The sequence below is a fragment of the Diadema antillarum genome, unplaced genomic scaffold, assembly GCF_040938485.1.
Source record: "Diadema antillarum isolate AM-2024a unplaced genomic scaffold, OU_Dant_1.0 seq00000246_RagTag, whole genome shotgun sequence".
Taxonomy (NCBI): Eukaryota; Metazoa; Echinodermata; class Echinoidea; order Diadematoida; family Diadematidae; genus Diadema; species Diadema antillarum.
In genome coordinates, this window is record NW_027271290.1 from 44,528 (window position 1) to 63,351 (window position 18,824).

At 38.0% G+C, this 18,824-nt stretch overlaps 1 protein-coding gene across 1 annotated transcript in view; it reads right to left on the reverse strand.

The window, feature by feature from the left end:
* LOC139729552 (acyl-CoA 6-desaturase-like) overlaps positions 1–17,491 on the reverse strand; it is a 31,636-nt gene extending 14,145 nt beyond the window's left edge. Inside the window, exons 1-6 of the mRNA XM_071640477.1 lie at positions 17,019–17,491; positions 13,440–13,683; positions 12,478–12,624; positions 5,757–5,903; positions 4,901–5,002; positions 2,284–2,343 (exon numbers count right to left, since the gene is read on the reverse strand). Of these exons, the coding sequence (XP_071496578.1) occupies positions 2,284–2,343; positions 4,901–5,002; positions 5,757–5,903; positions 12,478–12,624; positions 13,440–13,670 (687 nt within the window). The 5' untranslated portion in view covers positions 13,671–13,683; positions 17,019–17,491. The remainder of the gene's footprint in view (positions 1–2,283; positions 2,344–4,900; positions 5,003–5,756; positions 5,904–12,477; positions 12,625–13,439; positions 13,684–17,018) is intronic.
* Between the last annotated feature and the right edge of the window lie 1,333 nt (positions 17,492–18,824).

The window sequence follows — 18,824 nt, forward strand, 5'->3', positions numbered from 1 at the left end:
TTTTCGGCTCACCCATCAACGACTGTAGGATCCTTTTGTTGTAGCGGGTCACATATACTGAGTACATGTAGTGCTCAGAAAGGTTCAAAATTCATATTTAGCCATTCGCAATTTGCTTGCGATTACATCAAAAGGGTCTGCCAAGAAGCTTGTCAGGCTGATACAATATGACAGGGGATAACGAGTTGCTTTGGAGTACTTTAAGATGAAAAGTGTAAAATAATTTCAATCGTAGCACACAACTTTTATCATTCAATGCACCATATCCATTCAGTAGTGAGTACATGGAATGTTAATTGTCTGGGTATGTAATGATTGAATCGTGTCCTAACTGTGGTATTGAATTGAGCTTGGAAGCTGCATGCTGCATGCCATTCTCTCTCACAGGAAGGACTGCCGTAGACTGATTGTATGAAACTATATAAGATTATTCAAAACAAACAAACAATTATACAATATCACATAGAGATCCAAACAGGGTATGCTCCAATACTGGCTCCTGGGGTACCTTCTGGGGTAATATTTCAAATTTTTGTCATTACCGAAGTGAAATTGTGTTATCACAGCATTACTTCACACATTTCTTATGCTTTAATACAATATCTCTTCTGTTTAACATGATTTTTCGCGGCATGAATTTTTCGCAAATTGGAGCCGACGGCCTCTTTCATGGCATGAAATTTTCACTAATTGCCTCTAACATTCAATGCATATAGTGTAGACAAGAACTTTTGCGTACATTTCAATTTTGCAAATCTTGGCTCTCGCGAAATTAGCAAAATTAAAGTGCACACGAACATTCGTTTTACAGTATTTTAGAGCAAAAATTGACAGTTTCTGCAGTCACATGGAAACAATGTTTTACTTTCAAAGCCATTAGTGCAGGTACATGTACTGTATACGCTGTTATTTTCGCAAATGAGGTCATAGAAATTTTCTCGAACCGACGCTGACGCTAACGTAAATGGTAAATGCGCTATTAACCTAGCGCATGGAGTCATATTCGTGTGTTGTTAAATTTGCGATCCAACTGAGATTCGCGAAATTTGCGAAAATTAAACCCTCGCGAAAATAACAGCTTATACAGTACGACCAAAAGCCACCAAAACTGTAATTGATAGCAACAATCTGAATACCCTCCCCCAATTCTTTGCTATATTCTTATGTGCTATTTGTTTTCGTTATCACTTCCTGAATTTCAGCTAACAAAATTATGTGATGTAGTCCAGGTACATTTTTGTGAGTTGACATGCATGTGTGTGTCGTAACATTATCTTTCATAACTCACAAACAAGGGTTTCTGCACGTGGATTCATCCTTAGGTTTGCAGGTCCTTCAATCTAGTTTGCATCCAAATGACTGTCAGACAACTACACTGTACATTTTCTGTATGTCCAATCTTCACCCCCATGTTAAACAAACCAAGCCCTGATTATATCCACACTAATCACTGCTTATCATTATGCAAACATTACAACTCACTGTTACATCAGGAATAATTTTCTGGATGCATAGACTTGCAAACTCTGCAGTGGACTGTAAGGTTACACAAACTGTATCACCTGCTCCTCTCTGAACTAGGATATCACATTACATCACAATGACATACAGACTTCCTTTTGTCTCTTTTACTTCACTGCATCAACCTATTTTTTTTTTCATCTTTTGTTTTCTTTGTTCTATTCAAGAGTTTTAACAGCATTTCACATTATTAGAATCATGGAGGAAATTTCTGCTCATTTATAAACTCATTCAAGGCTAATCACAAGTCTACTCGGGTGGGTGTGTATGGAAAATGTGCATTCAGTATAGCAAATTCAGCTTGTCAGAGACATCACTTGGACACACAATATTTATTAGGATCACCAACTCCAACTGGGACTGCAAAGGCTAGCAATTTATACAACAACAAAAAAGAGAAAAACTACAAGATGTTCAAATGCATTTCTGCACTTAGAAACATCAGTATTAAGCACTACAATTTTGTATGATGATAAGTATTATTCATTATTCATTATCATTATCATTTTCATTTACAGCAATGCCCATTATTGTCACATCTACATATCACCATATTCATCTATTCCATGTCATTACTTGATGGAAGTCATTAGCAGCCTCTCTTTCAGCACGGAAAATTTGACAGAAAAGTGTCAAGGAGAATGTTAACAAACAGTGACCATTCTACGCAAATACCACTCCCTTTCATACCAGTGGTTCATCTGTGATGTAAAATGATAATATGTGGCATACATGTAAGAGATAAGCTTCGAGAGGTCTTACCACATTAGGCTTCGCATGGTGTTGGTAGTGCATGTGTGTCCACCACTTAGCTGATGCGCCCTGCAGAGTGAAGAAAAAATATACCGGTATAATGGAAGAAAATAATGAATCAGCTTACCGGTATTCATTCGATTACAAAAGAGACAAAAAATCTCTGAAATCTTATGAGCTGATTGCCAAGAAAGAGTAATTTTTGTTGATTTTCTTTTTTTTTTTCTTTTTTTTTTTCTAGTTTCTACTGTATATATTTTCAGCCATATGTTTAATAGAGAACTTTGTCTTAATCTTGTGTACAGCCATGTATCTTGTAAATTCCTCACATGAAATTCTTGCACTGGATTCCTCACTCAAATGTTACCTACAATATTGGTTCATTTTCACATATTCTAGTATGTTAAATGGGTACTGCTGTCTTCACAGGAATACAAATTGTACTGCTTGAATCAATGGAATGGGATGCACACATTTCAATGCTTTGGAAATGGTTTGAAACCTCTTCAGCTGCATATCATGTGATTATGCCATATTAGATTAACTCATCCATGCAATTCTCATCAATCCATTCATGTCTGGCTATCAATTTAATAGATTGAATATGAATCAAAACAAGCTTTAATGTATTCACCATCTGTAACAACCTACATCTCTTACAAGGTTTCACACAGACAAAGCTAATTACCTACGTGATGATGTTTAATGACACATTAACAATGGCTAGATTGTTAAGGGCACTATATGCCATTTGTATGTGCGCATTATACACTATCTTCTATGCAGGATATCATATGTCATACAAGTAGTTTGTAGAGGAGAAAATGATACAAATAATAACTTGATAGCACTCTGCACACACATCAGCAAGTTGCATGAGAAGTATGATACAACATACAGATATATCAAGTACATTTGAGTAAAATTGGTTTCAATACCAAACCAGTACTCAAAACACTCTTGCTGTCAGGCAATAAGTGTGATAAGGCATACTGATGCAATTACTCATTTTTGTCAATGGTGATAACCACAATATCAGGCAATTTTGGTTTCAGAGCTCAAGATTACTGTTGTACCCTGGCCTTGCACTGGGTATGTTCACGGTATAGTACCTATAGCAAAGTGGTGGCATACAGTTTTCTTCTCTAACACTGCATTAAAAGACCACTACACAATAAAGGAGTCATGATTGTGTTTTGAACAACAGTATTTATAAAAGAAAACACACTTTTCCAAATGTTCTGAATACATCAGGGATGTCTCTTTGTCTCATACTTTTAAAACATAATCGATGTTGTACAGAAGAAAATGAATTATAAACCCACAAGTGAATAATACACAAATTGGCATACACTTTTCAATTGAAGGTAATAACACTGCAATAAAGTACTCTTCAGCTTTAACATTATGTTGTGCTTTCATAATACCTTTCCACATGACTAGAGATAATCTTTGCAAAAAGGCACCAGAAGACAAGAAAAATAGAAAAAAAAAAAAGTTAGAATGAACATGATAGACAGGATGAGGAAGGGCAGAGGGAGGAGGAGTAGAAGAAAGAAGAATGAAAGCTCCACAAAAATAAAACAAAAGAAAAAAAAAAGGAAACAAACCATCACCCAATATCTATGAAATCTGAATGTTTACAGATTCAAGGTATATGTGACCGTGCACCTCAAAAGGAACATAAAGTCGCACACACTGATTTTGCATGAGGACTGAAAATAAGTGAAATGGGTCAACCTACTTGTAGCCGAACTTAACTTTTTCATATTTTCTGAAAGAGCGGGTCTTCTTTTACATTATGCTAAATTTCGGTATCATAAAATGGGCAGGAAGTGTGTTTTTTTTTCAGCAGTTCATCTCAAACATTTTTGGTAGAATAGTGTGATTAGGTGTATCTTTAGAATCCCTTTTTCATTTCTGAAAAACCTTGTCCACACTCTTCACTTTCAACTCTAATAACTTTTGAAAGAATAGTGATACTGCTTTGAAAGTTGGCATTAATTATGGACAGAATGTGTTAATGAGGCATGCTTAATTTTAGTTTAATCTGATAATCCCTTCATTGTTGTTACTCTGGTGTCTTACTTCCTGTTTTTTGTCCCATTCATCGCACAGCCAGCACGGTTTGGTAAAGATTAAGCGCTTGAATAGACACTGTACTTCAGAGCCTCTTTTTTCAGTTCACACTTTTCCTGAGTTTGTGCTTTCTTTCCAATATTTAGATAGGTTAGAAGAGTCCATTCAATTTGAGTTATATATCATTTTAAAGCTTAAATTCTGCTCTTTCAGAATATGGTCTTAACTAAAAATTCATGTCTGTCGACTTTTTGTTTGTTTTGAGGTGCTGGGTCACATATAACAAAAAAGCTTCAAATACAGAAAAAACAATAAAATTATAAAAGAATAAGGGGGGTAATAACAAAAAGAGAAACAGACAGATATCACAAAGTTTGGAAAGAGGAAAAAGCAAAAACATTGAAGAAGTTTAATATATGATTTGATTTAATATCAAATTGTGACAAAATGAAAGCAAACTTTACTACCTCATGTACTCTGTGCAGACAGAAAAAAAAAATCTGAGGTAAAAATAGATGAACACAATTTTGAAACTTTTGAGCCTTACCTTGATGGAACTCATGAGGAAATAGTGGAAGAAATGATTCCAAAAGGTAGATTTAAAGCAAGACAGATGGCCAAAGTCATGTTGCACCCAACCACACTGGGCCTGCAGGCAGGAAATGACACAGAGTTCAACTTAGATACCACAGAGGGTAAGTCTCAGATTACATGAGAAGCTGGCATTGAAAATGTTACATCTGTTTTCCTGACTTATATCAAGAAGAGGGGATCTCCGTTTGCTTGGCAATGTTGCTGTGCAATACAATTTACAACTGCAGGTTGATTTGCCAAGGTTTGTGTTGCAATGTGATACAAATTACACCTTCATACAAGAACAACTCAACTGTATCTATGAAAGGGACTCTCTAGTTAGCATGGAAAATTTGTGTAGGCTGGTAAACTTTTGCCTCTTTCCCTGGGGGACTTTTCTGAGTGTGCAGAGCTTGGATGTTGCTGTTGCATGAGCTGGATTTGTACTCCTCACTTGAAAAAGAGGTAAAACATAAACTCGCAGTTGGAGAGTGACACAAAAGAGTTCTGGAAACTCTCCGCATTTGATCGATATTTCTCTCAACAATTTATAATGGTGAAAAAACATTGGACAAACAACATGAGACAAAACATAATGTACATTTCTCTCTGGGATAACCCAGCGCTACAATGAAACAATTTTGGGCACTGCCAATTGACTGCTGATTAAACTTGGAAGTACAAAGCTTGCCTGGGCCCTGTTTTATGAAGAGTTAAAATTGATTATATAGTTGATTTCAACTGTAAGTCTATGGCAGCCTGTGTAGTAAGGAAATTTAAAATCGATTTAATCTTTTGATAAAACGGGGCCCACTGATGTATCAAAGCACCTGTAGAGTGGCAATCAGGGATGTGCAGACGATGAATGTCCACCAGGAGAATCCATACGTCCTCATGATGACATAGGCTGCTGCCTCCAGGGCTAGAATGTGGAACACTTGAAGGAAGAAGAAGAAGAAGCTGGCATTGAACAGACCCTGGGATGCAGGAGAAACACAAGAATACAAAGATGTGACAAATCTTTAATAATATGGATACTACAAGCAAAGGCACGTCAGTGGGCTCAGAAATGCACATAGAGCTTGACATTATTAATATTTTTTTTTCTCTGGTGGCCACTTTTCATAAAATAGAACAATGGTAACAAAGTACCATGTAGTGGTGTTTGTACATTGTATTTAATACCAAGGTATAATGATTAATACATACAGGTGATGAATTCACTATACTTGAATTGTAATGCAGTTAAAGATTGATTACAATGTCATATGGGAGGGGAAGGAAGAGTGCTTTCCCATTTATTGATGACACAAAATGGTATCCCCGGGTACTTATAAAAATCAGCCATTTTGTTGAATTACAACGTGCATCTATTTTTTTTTAAAGGTTAAGGTGAACTCTGGGTTGCCTAAAAGTGGGAAATTACTTTGGTGCTGGAGCTAACATGCACTAACCATTGCACTGCACTGCACTGCACTGAAGCACACACTATTGTTAGTATAGCGTACCATGCATGCATAACATGCAGTGGCATGGGAATGACTAAGTACACGCAAACACAGTGCATGCATTTCTCTGCGGCTGTTCTCGAGTAGACACAAGGTGGCGCTACACAACGTGGTACCCCGGGGTACTACGGTATCCAGGGTAACGCGTGATGCATCATATAGGGCTTATAACATACATAGATTGCACAGGAAGGCATTTCACGCACTATCTTTGAGAAGATATCAAAGGTATGACATGCACACACATAGTAGTAGGAAGTAGGAATGGTGCAACACAGTGGCACTGATTATTATGCAATCATACATCACACTGAAAGTACTTGTAATTTCTACAGAAATTGGTACTTGTATTCAATACAGATGATCATGGACCAGTGCGCTTAACTCTGTCATGTTATGACCATCTTTACTGTGTACCCGTTGTGCATTGATACTGGAGTTTTTCTACAAATTGAACATCCTTTCAACAATATTCTGATCTACTATAGCACTAGGTGCACAGTGTTGTATGTGCATGTAACTATTGTAGATCTTCACAACCACATTTTTCAGATGAAAATGCCAACCTTCTTGTAATAAATCAAAGCTTAATACTTACACTTTATCTCAACGCAATGAAATCTGTACCTGACTTTGTTCAATTCTGCTGAAACACAATGACATTCAGTGTCTGGAAAAATAGACTATTTTCTGCACATGTACTGCACAGGCATTCCATGTTTGCCTTCTTTCCTTAGGGACAATGAGTGTGTACCCTGTATGTGACATTGAGACTGACATTCAGCGTGCACACAGGCTATAGTACCCAAGATGGTGATATCTTGATTGTATTGCAGTATTCATCACATTGTATGGTCCCATTCCAAGCAATCCTTTTCTCTTAACCCATCACGTCCCATCAAAAAAACCCATTTCTGTTGTTTTGTAAGTGCTGAATCTTTGTGTTTAATCATAGACACATAAAAACAAGACCGATGTAGCATGGGGATACCATGAAGTACACTGTAAAACATGATATATTCGCGGCATGAAATTTTCGCGAATTGGAGCTGACAGCCCTTTTCTTGGTATGAAATTTTCGCGAATTGCCACTGGCGTTCAATGCATGTGGTGTAGACAAAAAATTTCGCATGCACTTTAATTTCGCGAATTTTGGCGCTCGCTAAATTCGCGAAATTAAAATGCACGCGAAAATTTCTCTTTTTACAGTATGATGCATCACATTACCCCGGGGTACCGTAGCACCCCGGATTACCGCTTTGTTTAGCGCCACCTCACGTCCATTCGAGGACATTGAGCCAGAGAAAAATGCATGCACTGTGTGTGTGTGTGCATAGTCATTCCCATACCACTGCATGTTATACTATGCGTGCATGGCACGCTGTGCTACCACAAGCGTGTGCTTCAGTGCAGTGCAGTGAAGTGGCTAGCACGCGCTAGCTCCAGCACCAAAATAATTTCCTCTTTTTGGCACCCAAGGTACACAACAACCTTTTTAAAAAATAAATAATTCAACAAAATGGCTGATTTTTTTTTTTTTGTACCCCAGGATATCATTTATGTCATCGAAGGCTGGCCTGACTTGGATGAGGGTGGGATGCATTTGAGAAACCAGGGAGGTGGAAACCACCTCCCTGGAGAAACCAAATGTAACATACAATCTGTATACATGTCTGGTATCACAAGCAGCCGAAGAGTCGAACATTAACCAATGCTATACGCTTCAATGCACAGTATGTTTGCTGACGGGTAATTCTATACATAGCAGGCCGGCGCTATTGGCAGTTTTCGAATACAGTTCCCTGGTGGGCAGCAAGTGAAAATCAATGCAACCTGGCCAAATGTCTCTCACACTACAAGGTCTTCGGCTTTCCATGACAGAGCTAAAAAATTCTCTTTATTTTGAGCCCAATGTTTTTCTTTGACGTAAGTGTTTCCAGTTGCATAATTCTTCTAACAAGCATCTTTGTTGCTAGATTTGGAATAGATTCTTCAAAAGGAAACAAGTACAAAAAAAAAAAATAAGTTGGCAAAGTAACAATGTATTTCCCCTGATCTTGTGCAGATTTAATGAAATAAATACAGTTCAATCTATTTTTTTACGATTAAGAATGCTTCCTATTAAACAAGGTAATGCTCTGTGCATGTCCTCGTATTTGTCATGATGAATGTATTCAGTTAAGGGGTGGGGAAGTTACACTGCCTAAAGAGATTCATCATAGATCCCTCTGATTTCTGAAATGATTTAATTGACAAACTAGATCACAAAGAAAAAAAAAACATAACTATTCCCCAATTCCTTCATTTTGGAAAGGTTAATTCAGAGTGAGATGTGTCAGAAATGTTAACATATAATGCAAAATGCAATGAAACAAAGATTGGCAGTGTTTTTAGTATTTGGTCCAAGTAATATCATGACAGATCAGCTTGAATTAAATTATACAATCAGTAGACTGCTTTGCTTTCATTTTACCTTTTAGTACTTTACTAGAAGAACAATAGAAACACACCAACAAAACCCTTGAACAATGTAATTTCTCTGCATAGTTTTTGCCAGTTGATTCTGATTTGATGCTGTCATAGTGATTACAAAAACTCTTGCATCCTTGTCCAACTCTGTTGTAATACACATTTACTCACTGGAAAAAAAAATCCACCTGAATTGCCAATCAACCCAAATTAGATTGAAATCCCTGTCAAACAGGATAAGAGTCAGACTGTCAAGCTTACAACTGTACCTTGGGGGGGGGGGGGGGGGGGGAAGGAATAAGTATGGAAGATCAAAGTTTAAATACCTTGTCAAACAGATGGGGGTGACTACACATTACTAAACACTTCAAAGCTGGTGTACAATTAGCAAAAATGTCAAAATCTTAAATGAATTCAATAATCTGTGACTGCTTTTTACAAATACTACTTCAGCATAAATATGCAAATGTTCACAGAAAATTCTGAGAGTTCAGAACAATTTTATGTTACTTATAATCTTCATAATTCACAAGCATATTTTTTTTTCCCCCTGTAAACTTGTGAACCATACTACAGATGAATGAGTGCAAATGAATCCATCAACAGATCACAGAATTCACTGACCTGTAAAGCCCTTGGATCATGTGGGCTGAAAATTCAGCGGGACTATTACAGTAATGACTTGCAATGTATCATTTTGTTACACACACTTACATTGTATACAGTAAAAGCATTGTGCACCAGTTCTTGATTTACATTTTTGATAGAAAAGACACTTACATATTAAAATTCCCTATAACACACAAACTTGTACAAGTTGTATGCTCACAGTATGATTTTGAGGGGGTATTTGGGTACCAGTGGATACACAGTACATACATGTAGGTGCCTCAAATGTTCTCGAAAGTGCATTGAAGAACAAACCAAACAAAAAAACAAATAAAATCCAATTAAACACCTGCATTGATTCGTCAAAACACAGACAATTTTTGGACACGTTGCACTTGTGTACGTGCAGAAAGACACAGCATCAAGGTTAATCCACTGGACTTTGACTCATGATGTCTGTATTGTACAATGGGGTCATAATCAGAACTTTTGACAGTGTGACATTCAGACTGATATTTCATGTCATACTCTGAAGATACTGGTACCAGCTAACCTCCTTCCTGATTACTGACATCAAAGAGACAACATAAGTACCACATCTTATCACTGTTTTCTTTCATGTTCATTAATTACCATATGGCAGGGCTGCCAACACTGGAAACTAGTTGAGAGTGAGACTCCCATAGGCCAATGCTATAATTTAGGAGTCAAAATGAGTGAGATCAATAGAAATGCATGCAAATGAAATAAAGTTTTAGAGTGAGAAAGGACCAAAATGAGTGAGTCTCATGCTCAATGCGTGAGAGTTGGCAGCCCTGATATGGTGGCTAGCTTTAAATGTTGCAAGAAGTTCACAATGGAATGGAAGTCCAAACTGCCTACACTTGTACAACGCAGTTCATGGCACGATCAGATACTTGTATTGATGGTTGGTCATGCCATGTGATCTGGTGATTTCAGCATACCAATCCCCTTGAAGGTGAACTTCCATTGTATTTGTATAGCAGATTTATACCGTCACAGCAGGCAGTCCGAACTTGTGAAGGGGTCAGTGAACTTTTGATTACAACATCTGCTATGCTATGAATCGCGCCCTTGTTTGTCAAACTTGTGTAGCATGAAAACTGTCCTGTAATCATACTGACAGATTTTGATAGCACTGTATGATCAGACAACTACAAAAAGTATGTACTTCATGAAGAAATTTTTGCATTCCAGTTCATCATATTCATCAATGAGCATCTGCTATTTTAGCACTTTTATTTAACAGATGTAGTTGATACAGATCTACTTGTTGCTTTGAGAACTACAGCATTCCTAGATATTTCATTGTCCATGAGATGACCAAAAATGGTATTGGTTGACACCTGGCTTCAGGTTTCTAACTTTTTCAGTGAGAAACCTAATATGAAATATGAAAGAGCATGTAATTCCAAAAGGAATATATATACATGTTAGCATTTATTTGATAATAATTGGTTTTAAAATGGGTGAGATAGCCAAAACAAGCGATACTGATAAAAAGTGGGACCCAACTTTTATTAGGATCGCTTTGTTTCACTTTGTTTTTGGATATCTCATCCATTTCAAGACCGATTTTCATCAAAAGAACTTTGAATTACTCTTAGAATGGTATGCTCTGTAACATTTTATAAGTGGTTTCTTCATGTCTCGCAATCCTCATCTCCTCCAGCACAGTGTACCATACCATCCCTTTAACCTCTGTTATGTATGACAGAATGGACTAAATAGTAAACACATCATTAACAAAGATTTATTAACAAATTATTTGTGGGATATGGCGTGCAAATGACTTCATTTGTTTGGTTTTTTTTTCAGTTTCAATGCTACAACACTTGATCCCTTTTTCATTCCACAAATATCGATCTTGCATGACATCAAATTTCAACACTTACATAATTTAATATGCAAGCTGAATATGAATTTGAATATAAAAAGAGAACAGTACACATATGAGCAGGTTTTTTTTTTGTTTGTTTTGTTTTGTTTTGTTTGTTTGTTTTTTTTTTAAAGCACATTTTCCAGACAGGTTCTGCTTTCACTTGATATAAGGAAGGAACTCATGTATATAGTTGGTGAATTGGGTCTTGTGGAGTTATAGGACAACTTTTCATGTGAATTGACAATTGAGATTAGAGTGATAGACGATGGGATGAAAAGAATTATTCCTCATTAGGAGAGGAGATGACATCTTTCTGGATCCTGGTGATACAAGAACACATTTATAGTAACACTTTTCCACCATTTGTTGATTTCATAAAAATCAATCAGGTCACAAATTTCTCAGAAATACATGCAAAAAAATAAAACCCACATTGCAAAATATCAAGCACATACAAACAGTATCTTAAACCCTAAAAAGGCCTGGGGGGGGGGGGGGGGGTGAATCAACCCCCCATGACATTTTTTCGCGACTACTCCGACGTGAGAAATTTTTTGACCGCGCCATTCGCTGACTTTCAAGTCTCGCGCATCTTTTGACACCATTTTCGTGAAAATCGTGCATACCGCTACGATGCTGCATAACGTTTTATACAAGCCTGTCAGACCGAAAATGGCTCAAAAACGTGATTTTGTGTATACAGTCTATGCAAATTAAGTTTTCTCTTCTTATTCATAAAGATTTCACCAGAAATTAGGATTCTAGGAGCTTTAATTTCTGATTTAGAGCAAAATGTCTGATTTTATGATGCATATAGTATTAGCATAATTAATTATTATGATGAAAATTTCCATTTCTTTTTGTATAGCTTGGTAGATTACGCCACAGGTAATGCAGGTGCCAAATTTCATGGCGATTGCGCGATCAACATCTGAGATCTGGGGGGGGGGGGGGTTTGAATCAACCCCTCCCCAGCCACAGAACACCCAAAAAAGCCCGGCCTGGTTAGGGTTAATATGAAAGCAATTTTGATGTACACAGTTGGTTTATAAGCATGCTTACCATCTTTTCAGCTGTTTTCCGCAGCTCTTCCATGTCTTTAACTATGTCTTTTTCCTCCACTTCTTCATCGCGCAGTTTTCCGATGTGGATTGCCTTCATATACTTCCGCACAAATGCCTCATCATTGTGAAAGGCTGTGAATGCTTCCTGTATGTAACAGACAGACAGATGGCCAAAAATGTACCATTGATAGGCAGGGAAAACATACAAACACACTCTGCAGTGGATCAAACATTGCACAGAATTTGAACAATTGTAAGAATTTGAATTCTACAATACATCCAAACTGATCTCCAAGATGTGACCATGATGATCTATTTTCATCCTTGTGAGGTCTTTTCTCCTTCTCCATCAATCAATTATAACAACTTAGATTGTCAAATTCCTCAAGACCTCTTACATCTTATAATATCATTGAGAAACACAAAATACTGGTAATATCAAAAATATCAAAACAAAGATGGATTTTTACTAAATCGATCTAATGCAGTGACAATTTTAAGGTTTAAAGGCATAATGTTCCATTTGCAGACTAAAGCATTAGTGCTGTAACACACGTGTAGTTCTAAAATGTGAGTTTGGGATAGAAACAACACTGTAAAAATTTGAATCGGTAAAATCAATGTTACGTATTGTTAGATATACACAATGTGAACAATAGATAAAATAAAAATGTTTCCAGATTAAACTGTCTACAGTTATGGTTTATTGAGAAAAATACAGATATCTCCTTATATTTTAGGCTTTATCACGAAAATTATGTGATGGGATATTTTGTGGCACAACAGACCTACACATATGCATTAAATGTCATATCTTGTAAATCTTTTAAATCACTGTTTCCAAGTTAAACAGGACCTTTAATATCTCTACCATTTACTCCCTCCAACTAAATCATGCAGCACAAACACAAAACACACTGCCCAGAAGATATCTGAGCAAAGTTAATGGACTGGACTTACTGTTGCGTCTTGCCCTGCATAATGAGTGATGACCTTGTACCCCCCTGGATGCCTCCTGCTCCACCGTGTGATATCATACACTTGATTGTCGATGACCAGCCACTTGTCTTTCACCTCCTTCCCATCATGCTTTCTAACTTCCTCCCAGGTGAGTTCACCAAGAAATCTCTTGGAGGCAGGAGGGGTACTGTGCAGCTCTCCGTTGCCCTGTTGATTGGCTCCTTTCCCCATTTTTGTACGTGACCTGCCTTTCCACAAGGAAAACACCAACAAAACAAAAGAAAAAAAAGGAAAAATATTAAAGAGTAAGATTCAAATGCCTTTTGTCAATATTTTCATCATCCTCAGTTCCACTTTACTTTCATTACACAGCAAACAATGACAAATGTTTAATACAAGGAATCTTCTACTTCTACGTGGATACTCAGCAACGTCCAAAACTGGATATATTACGCCGAGGTGTAACTTGAGTGCATGTGAAGTCGGTGGTGCATAATATGTACAAGTGCAAGTAAAAAACCATCCCTTGGAGCTAGTTGGATGAGATGAGTGCCCTGAAGACGTCCACGGATGGAGCTGTGATGACGTCTACCGGCAAATCATTCCACAGCCTTACAGCTGTAGGCATGAAAGAGTATTTAAACACATCTTTGGTAGAGTATGTTGTTAGAGGCTGAAATCTAGCTGGATGATAACTTCTCAATCTCGTGTTGGACATTGGAGAGAGATAGTTGTCTTTATTGATTGCAATGAGGTTGTGTGATATCTTGTAGAGCATGATTTTGATGGCGTTTTCTCTTCTGGATTGGAGCAGAGCCCATTGTAGTGAATCAAGTATTGCAGTTACACTTTCAGTATGTTGGTATATGTTCTTCACAAATCTGGCAGCTCTTCTCTGTATGGCTTCGATCTGGTTGATGGAGGTCTGATGGTATGGGTTCCATACAGTTGAGCAGTACTCCAGCTGTGGTCGTACTAGAGAATCATTATTAAATTAATCTAATGATGCACATTATTACACATCATCATAAGAATACATTCTACAGCAGCATTATTAATTTTTTACTTTCTTTGTGTATACTTTTCATTGCAAAGAACAAATCATTATCTCTGGCTATAACTTGATGATGATGATGATCCACAACATTTGTATAGTGCTATTTTATTTGTTGTAGAAATATTCAAAGGTGCAGATTCCTCCAAGAAAGTTAGCAATTGAATGCCTGGTGAAAAATGAGAGTCTTGAGTGAGATTTGAAGTGACCCCGTTTGTCAATTTCACTTCCATTTGTCGTAGTAACATACTGTATACATTTTTTTTTTCTTAGCTTTAGTATTGTGGTTAAAAGTTAAAACTGACATCATATTTCCCTACAACTACAGAACTACATGTGGCAAAGCAAAGCAGTGATGAAAACACTGAAGACAGAAGTGGCTTTCCTTAATGACAATGCAGTGGCAGATCCAGAGAGGGGCGCAACCGGCGCACGCCCCCCCCTTTATTTTTCATGAAAAACAAATGAAACAAGTGAACATCCTTTATAGTGTAGCTCTATCAACAAGGAAAAGTAGAAATTACGCGGTGCGTAATATATGTCCCCGCCGGAAGTAGCATTTTGTAACAAAATGTGCAATATAGGTAAAAAATCAAGGTCAAAGGTCAAAGAAGTCAAAGGTCAAAATTCTGTGTAGAAGTTTTGAAGCCCTCACCTAGTGCCATCACATAAAGCAAATGGAATCGAAATTGGGTTAGAAATGGCGAAGGAGTAGCATTTTGTAGCCAATGTACAATATAGGTCAAAAATCAAGGTCGAAGGTCAAAGAAGACAAAGGTCTAAATTCTGTGTAGAAGTTTTGAAGCCCTCACCTAGTGCTATTACATAAAGCAAACGGAATCGAAATCGGGTTAGAAATGGCGCAGGAGTAGCATTCTGTAGCAAAATGCACAATATAGGTCAAAAATCAAGGTCAAAGGTCAAAATTCTGTGTAGAAATTTTGAAGCCCTCAACTAGTGCCATCATATAAAGCAAACGGAATCGAAATCGGGTTAAAAATGGCGAAGGAGTAGCATTTCGTAGCAAAATGTACAATATAGGTCAAAAATCAAGGTCAAAGGTCAAAGAAGTCAAAGGTCAAAATTCTGTGTAGAAGTTTTGAAGCCCTCACCTAGTGCCATCACATAAAGCAAACGGAATCGAAATCGGGTTAGAAATGGCGAAGGAGTAGCATTTTGTAGCAAAATGTACAATATAGGTCAAAAAATCAAGGTCAAAGGTCAAAGAAGTCAAAGGTCAAAATTCTGTGTAGAAGTTTTGAAGCCCTCACCTAGTGCCATCACATAAAGCAAACGGAATCGAAATCGGGTTAGAAATGGCGAAGGAGTAGCATTTTGTAGCAAAATGTACAATATAGGTCAAAGGTCAAGGTCAAAGGTCACGACTGAAATTCTGTGTAGAAGTTTCAAAGCTCCCATGTAGTGCTATCATATAAAGCAAACAGAATCAAAATTGGCTCATAAATGACAGAGAAGTAGCAAATTGAAGATTTTGATCACACACGGACGCACACACGGACACACGGACACACGGACGGACGGACGGACGGACGGACACACGGACACACACACGTACGGAGCCCGTTTCATAGTCCCCTGCTCGAACTCGTTCGGCGGGGACAATGAAACACGGAAGTGCCACCAGAAAATATTAGTCACGCCCCCCTTTACAGAATTCCTGGATCTGCCCCTGCAATAGAACCCACCATCACCATCACCTGACCACCACCTGCCTGCAGATGCTCTTTCATATTTCATAAGAGGTTTCTCATTTATCTCACAGAATCCCCACCTCAACAAGAACTGTCCCTTTAAGACTACATACAATAGTCAGTGATAGTAGCTAGCAGGCTGCTTAATCATGTTAATACGAATTGTAACGTTAGACCGATAAATCTGCCTCTTGCGCGGTGGCCTCCTGTCTTGTTCACTAGAGTCTAAAAAAGTGGATCTAGCCCTATCCCATCCATGGATGCGTTATGATCATTTATAATATCTACACCTCTGTGATGTACATGAAACAGCGTTAGAAATTTTGGCCAATTTAAAATGACAGAACTCTAAAATCACGTGAAAATGAGAATGTACCGTTTCCTAGGCGTTACATCACACGACAGAGTCTACTTAGTCGATAGCCCTAACAACAATATCTGGACGGTCTAGACGTCTTGCCTCTAACTTCTACACTAACACAGGTAGACACTGACTAATGAAAATGTAATGTAATGTAACGGTTAGGGCCTAGTCTACATTCCAGAGGCCCAACAAGACAGGTGAATACAGCCTATAAACGTTAGAGTTAGATCCTCTACAATGAATTATGTTTACAGGAGAATACCAACGAGTAACGTAAAACAGTGACCTCTAACGTTTGTTAAAATTACATAAAATACAAATACTGGTCGAGTGAACGGTATTCTGCCACTAGCGCAGGCCTACCTAAAAAAGCTGGAAAGGTTTTGAATATTGGCCGTCTGGAATCTATTTATCATTGTTAATAGAGTCTAAATCTAACTTAAATTTACCGTGTCCGAGGAGGTCACTGGTGATGCAAGGAGGAGGTGCGGCGACAGCTCGTGCAGCGGATATCCTCTTCTCTTCTTGGAATCGGTGCAAGACGGAGCCGGTGGTGGAGTGTTGTGGTGTTACACAGGTGCACAGCAGATTGAGGTAGGTAGGTAGCAGGCTTACGGACCCGAGTATTACGCCTGGCCTACGCGACGGGACGGTTGTTAGCGGGTCTTCCGCTTCGCTGGTAGAGGGTGAAGACAAACAGGAACACGCCTTGTCGGCATGTGCGCTTGTATCGATAACACAGACCGATCACTGTGAACTTTGCCCTCCCAGGTCTTGCGCCTGCGTGTAGTGGACCGAGAAAGAGAGAAACCGCATCAAAAGACACTTACAAGTGTTGCGCCTCAAACCCCTTCAGAATGTCGTCGGATTTCTGACAAATGTTTCTTATCTTGATGGTTCAAAATCAGTGGAGACTTTAACTGAATACGTCCTATCACAAAAATGCCGCATTCTACAAATTTTCTTTCTGTATAAATTCCTCAGCCCTGAGAATCAGGTGATCTACCGACGATCGCACCACTCAGAGGAGCAAGAGCGATCTATCTCTATCAGGTGATCGATCAATACAGAACTTACGCAAGGTTGGAAACTCGCCTTCATCTCCTTCCTGCTGGAAGAGGGGTTGGGGTGGGGTAGCCCCGGAGACCGCTCCGCTAAACACGCTGCACTGCACGTTGGGGCTGGTCGCAGTTAGGGGTGGGGATACTAGGGAAAGGGGGAGGCAGAGGGGGTACAAAACAACCCCTTCTTGATCTTACCAGAATAGCTGTTTGTTTCTTTGTTTGTTCATTTGCTACAGCTAGTGAGTACATGTATATCTGCTTGTTTGTATTTGAAATTTCCATTATGTAAAGTCATCTAAATGTGCAACGAGTACCTGGTATACCACGAATATAGTAAGTGATAAAAATATTAACTTTGTAGGCCTACAAGCTGGATACTGGTACATGTACCATAATCTTGGTTTCTCTAGCCTTCACTGTGTAGATGCAGCCTATCCGACAATAATGCATTTTCTCTCTGTCCTTTATAGGGCCTAATACATGCACATGTCTCTTTCTCGAAAATCTTTTATTGATAGCATTCTTCTATAGTAACATCCGTGCCGTAAGCAGACATGGGATCAACCGGATTTGAGATAATTGAGAATAAAGATGCTGAAAATATCAGAAAATGGTTAAAATATATGTGTGATAATTTTTCTCTTTTTTTCTTTTAATATTCTTGGGATATATCAAGTGCAATATCAATAAAAAATTCTCTGATGATGATATCTTTTCTTTTACATTCGTAACTCTTGGTGTCTACAAACGGTGTCTTGGTATAGGTGTATTAATCCTGAGCAGTTCCTTTTCCAAAATCCGCTTCTGATAGTAATTAGGGGGAAAACTTGGATTTTCATTTCACATTCTTCTGAATGTGTTTATACATGATGACTCTCCCATGACCCATATAGGGTTCCCCATATAACAGGATAAAGAAAATGGATATAGGCATATATGCGTCTGCAAATATTTTTGTAGATTCAAAATTCTTTTGGATAAAAATTCTTCTGTTGGATTTTGTGGATTAGCAGTGTGGAGTCGAAGCGTTTTTTTAGCATGGTGCTACCACAACACGTAAATGTTGTTTTAGTGACCCGTAGTTTCTGTGACTTTGAGATTTTTTTTTTTGAATGAAGTAAGTGCCTATTTGATCTTTTGTTTCGTCCATCTATATAACATTTTTATATGCACAAAAAATGAAAAAAATAA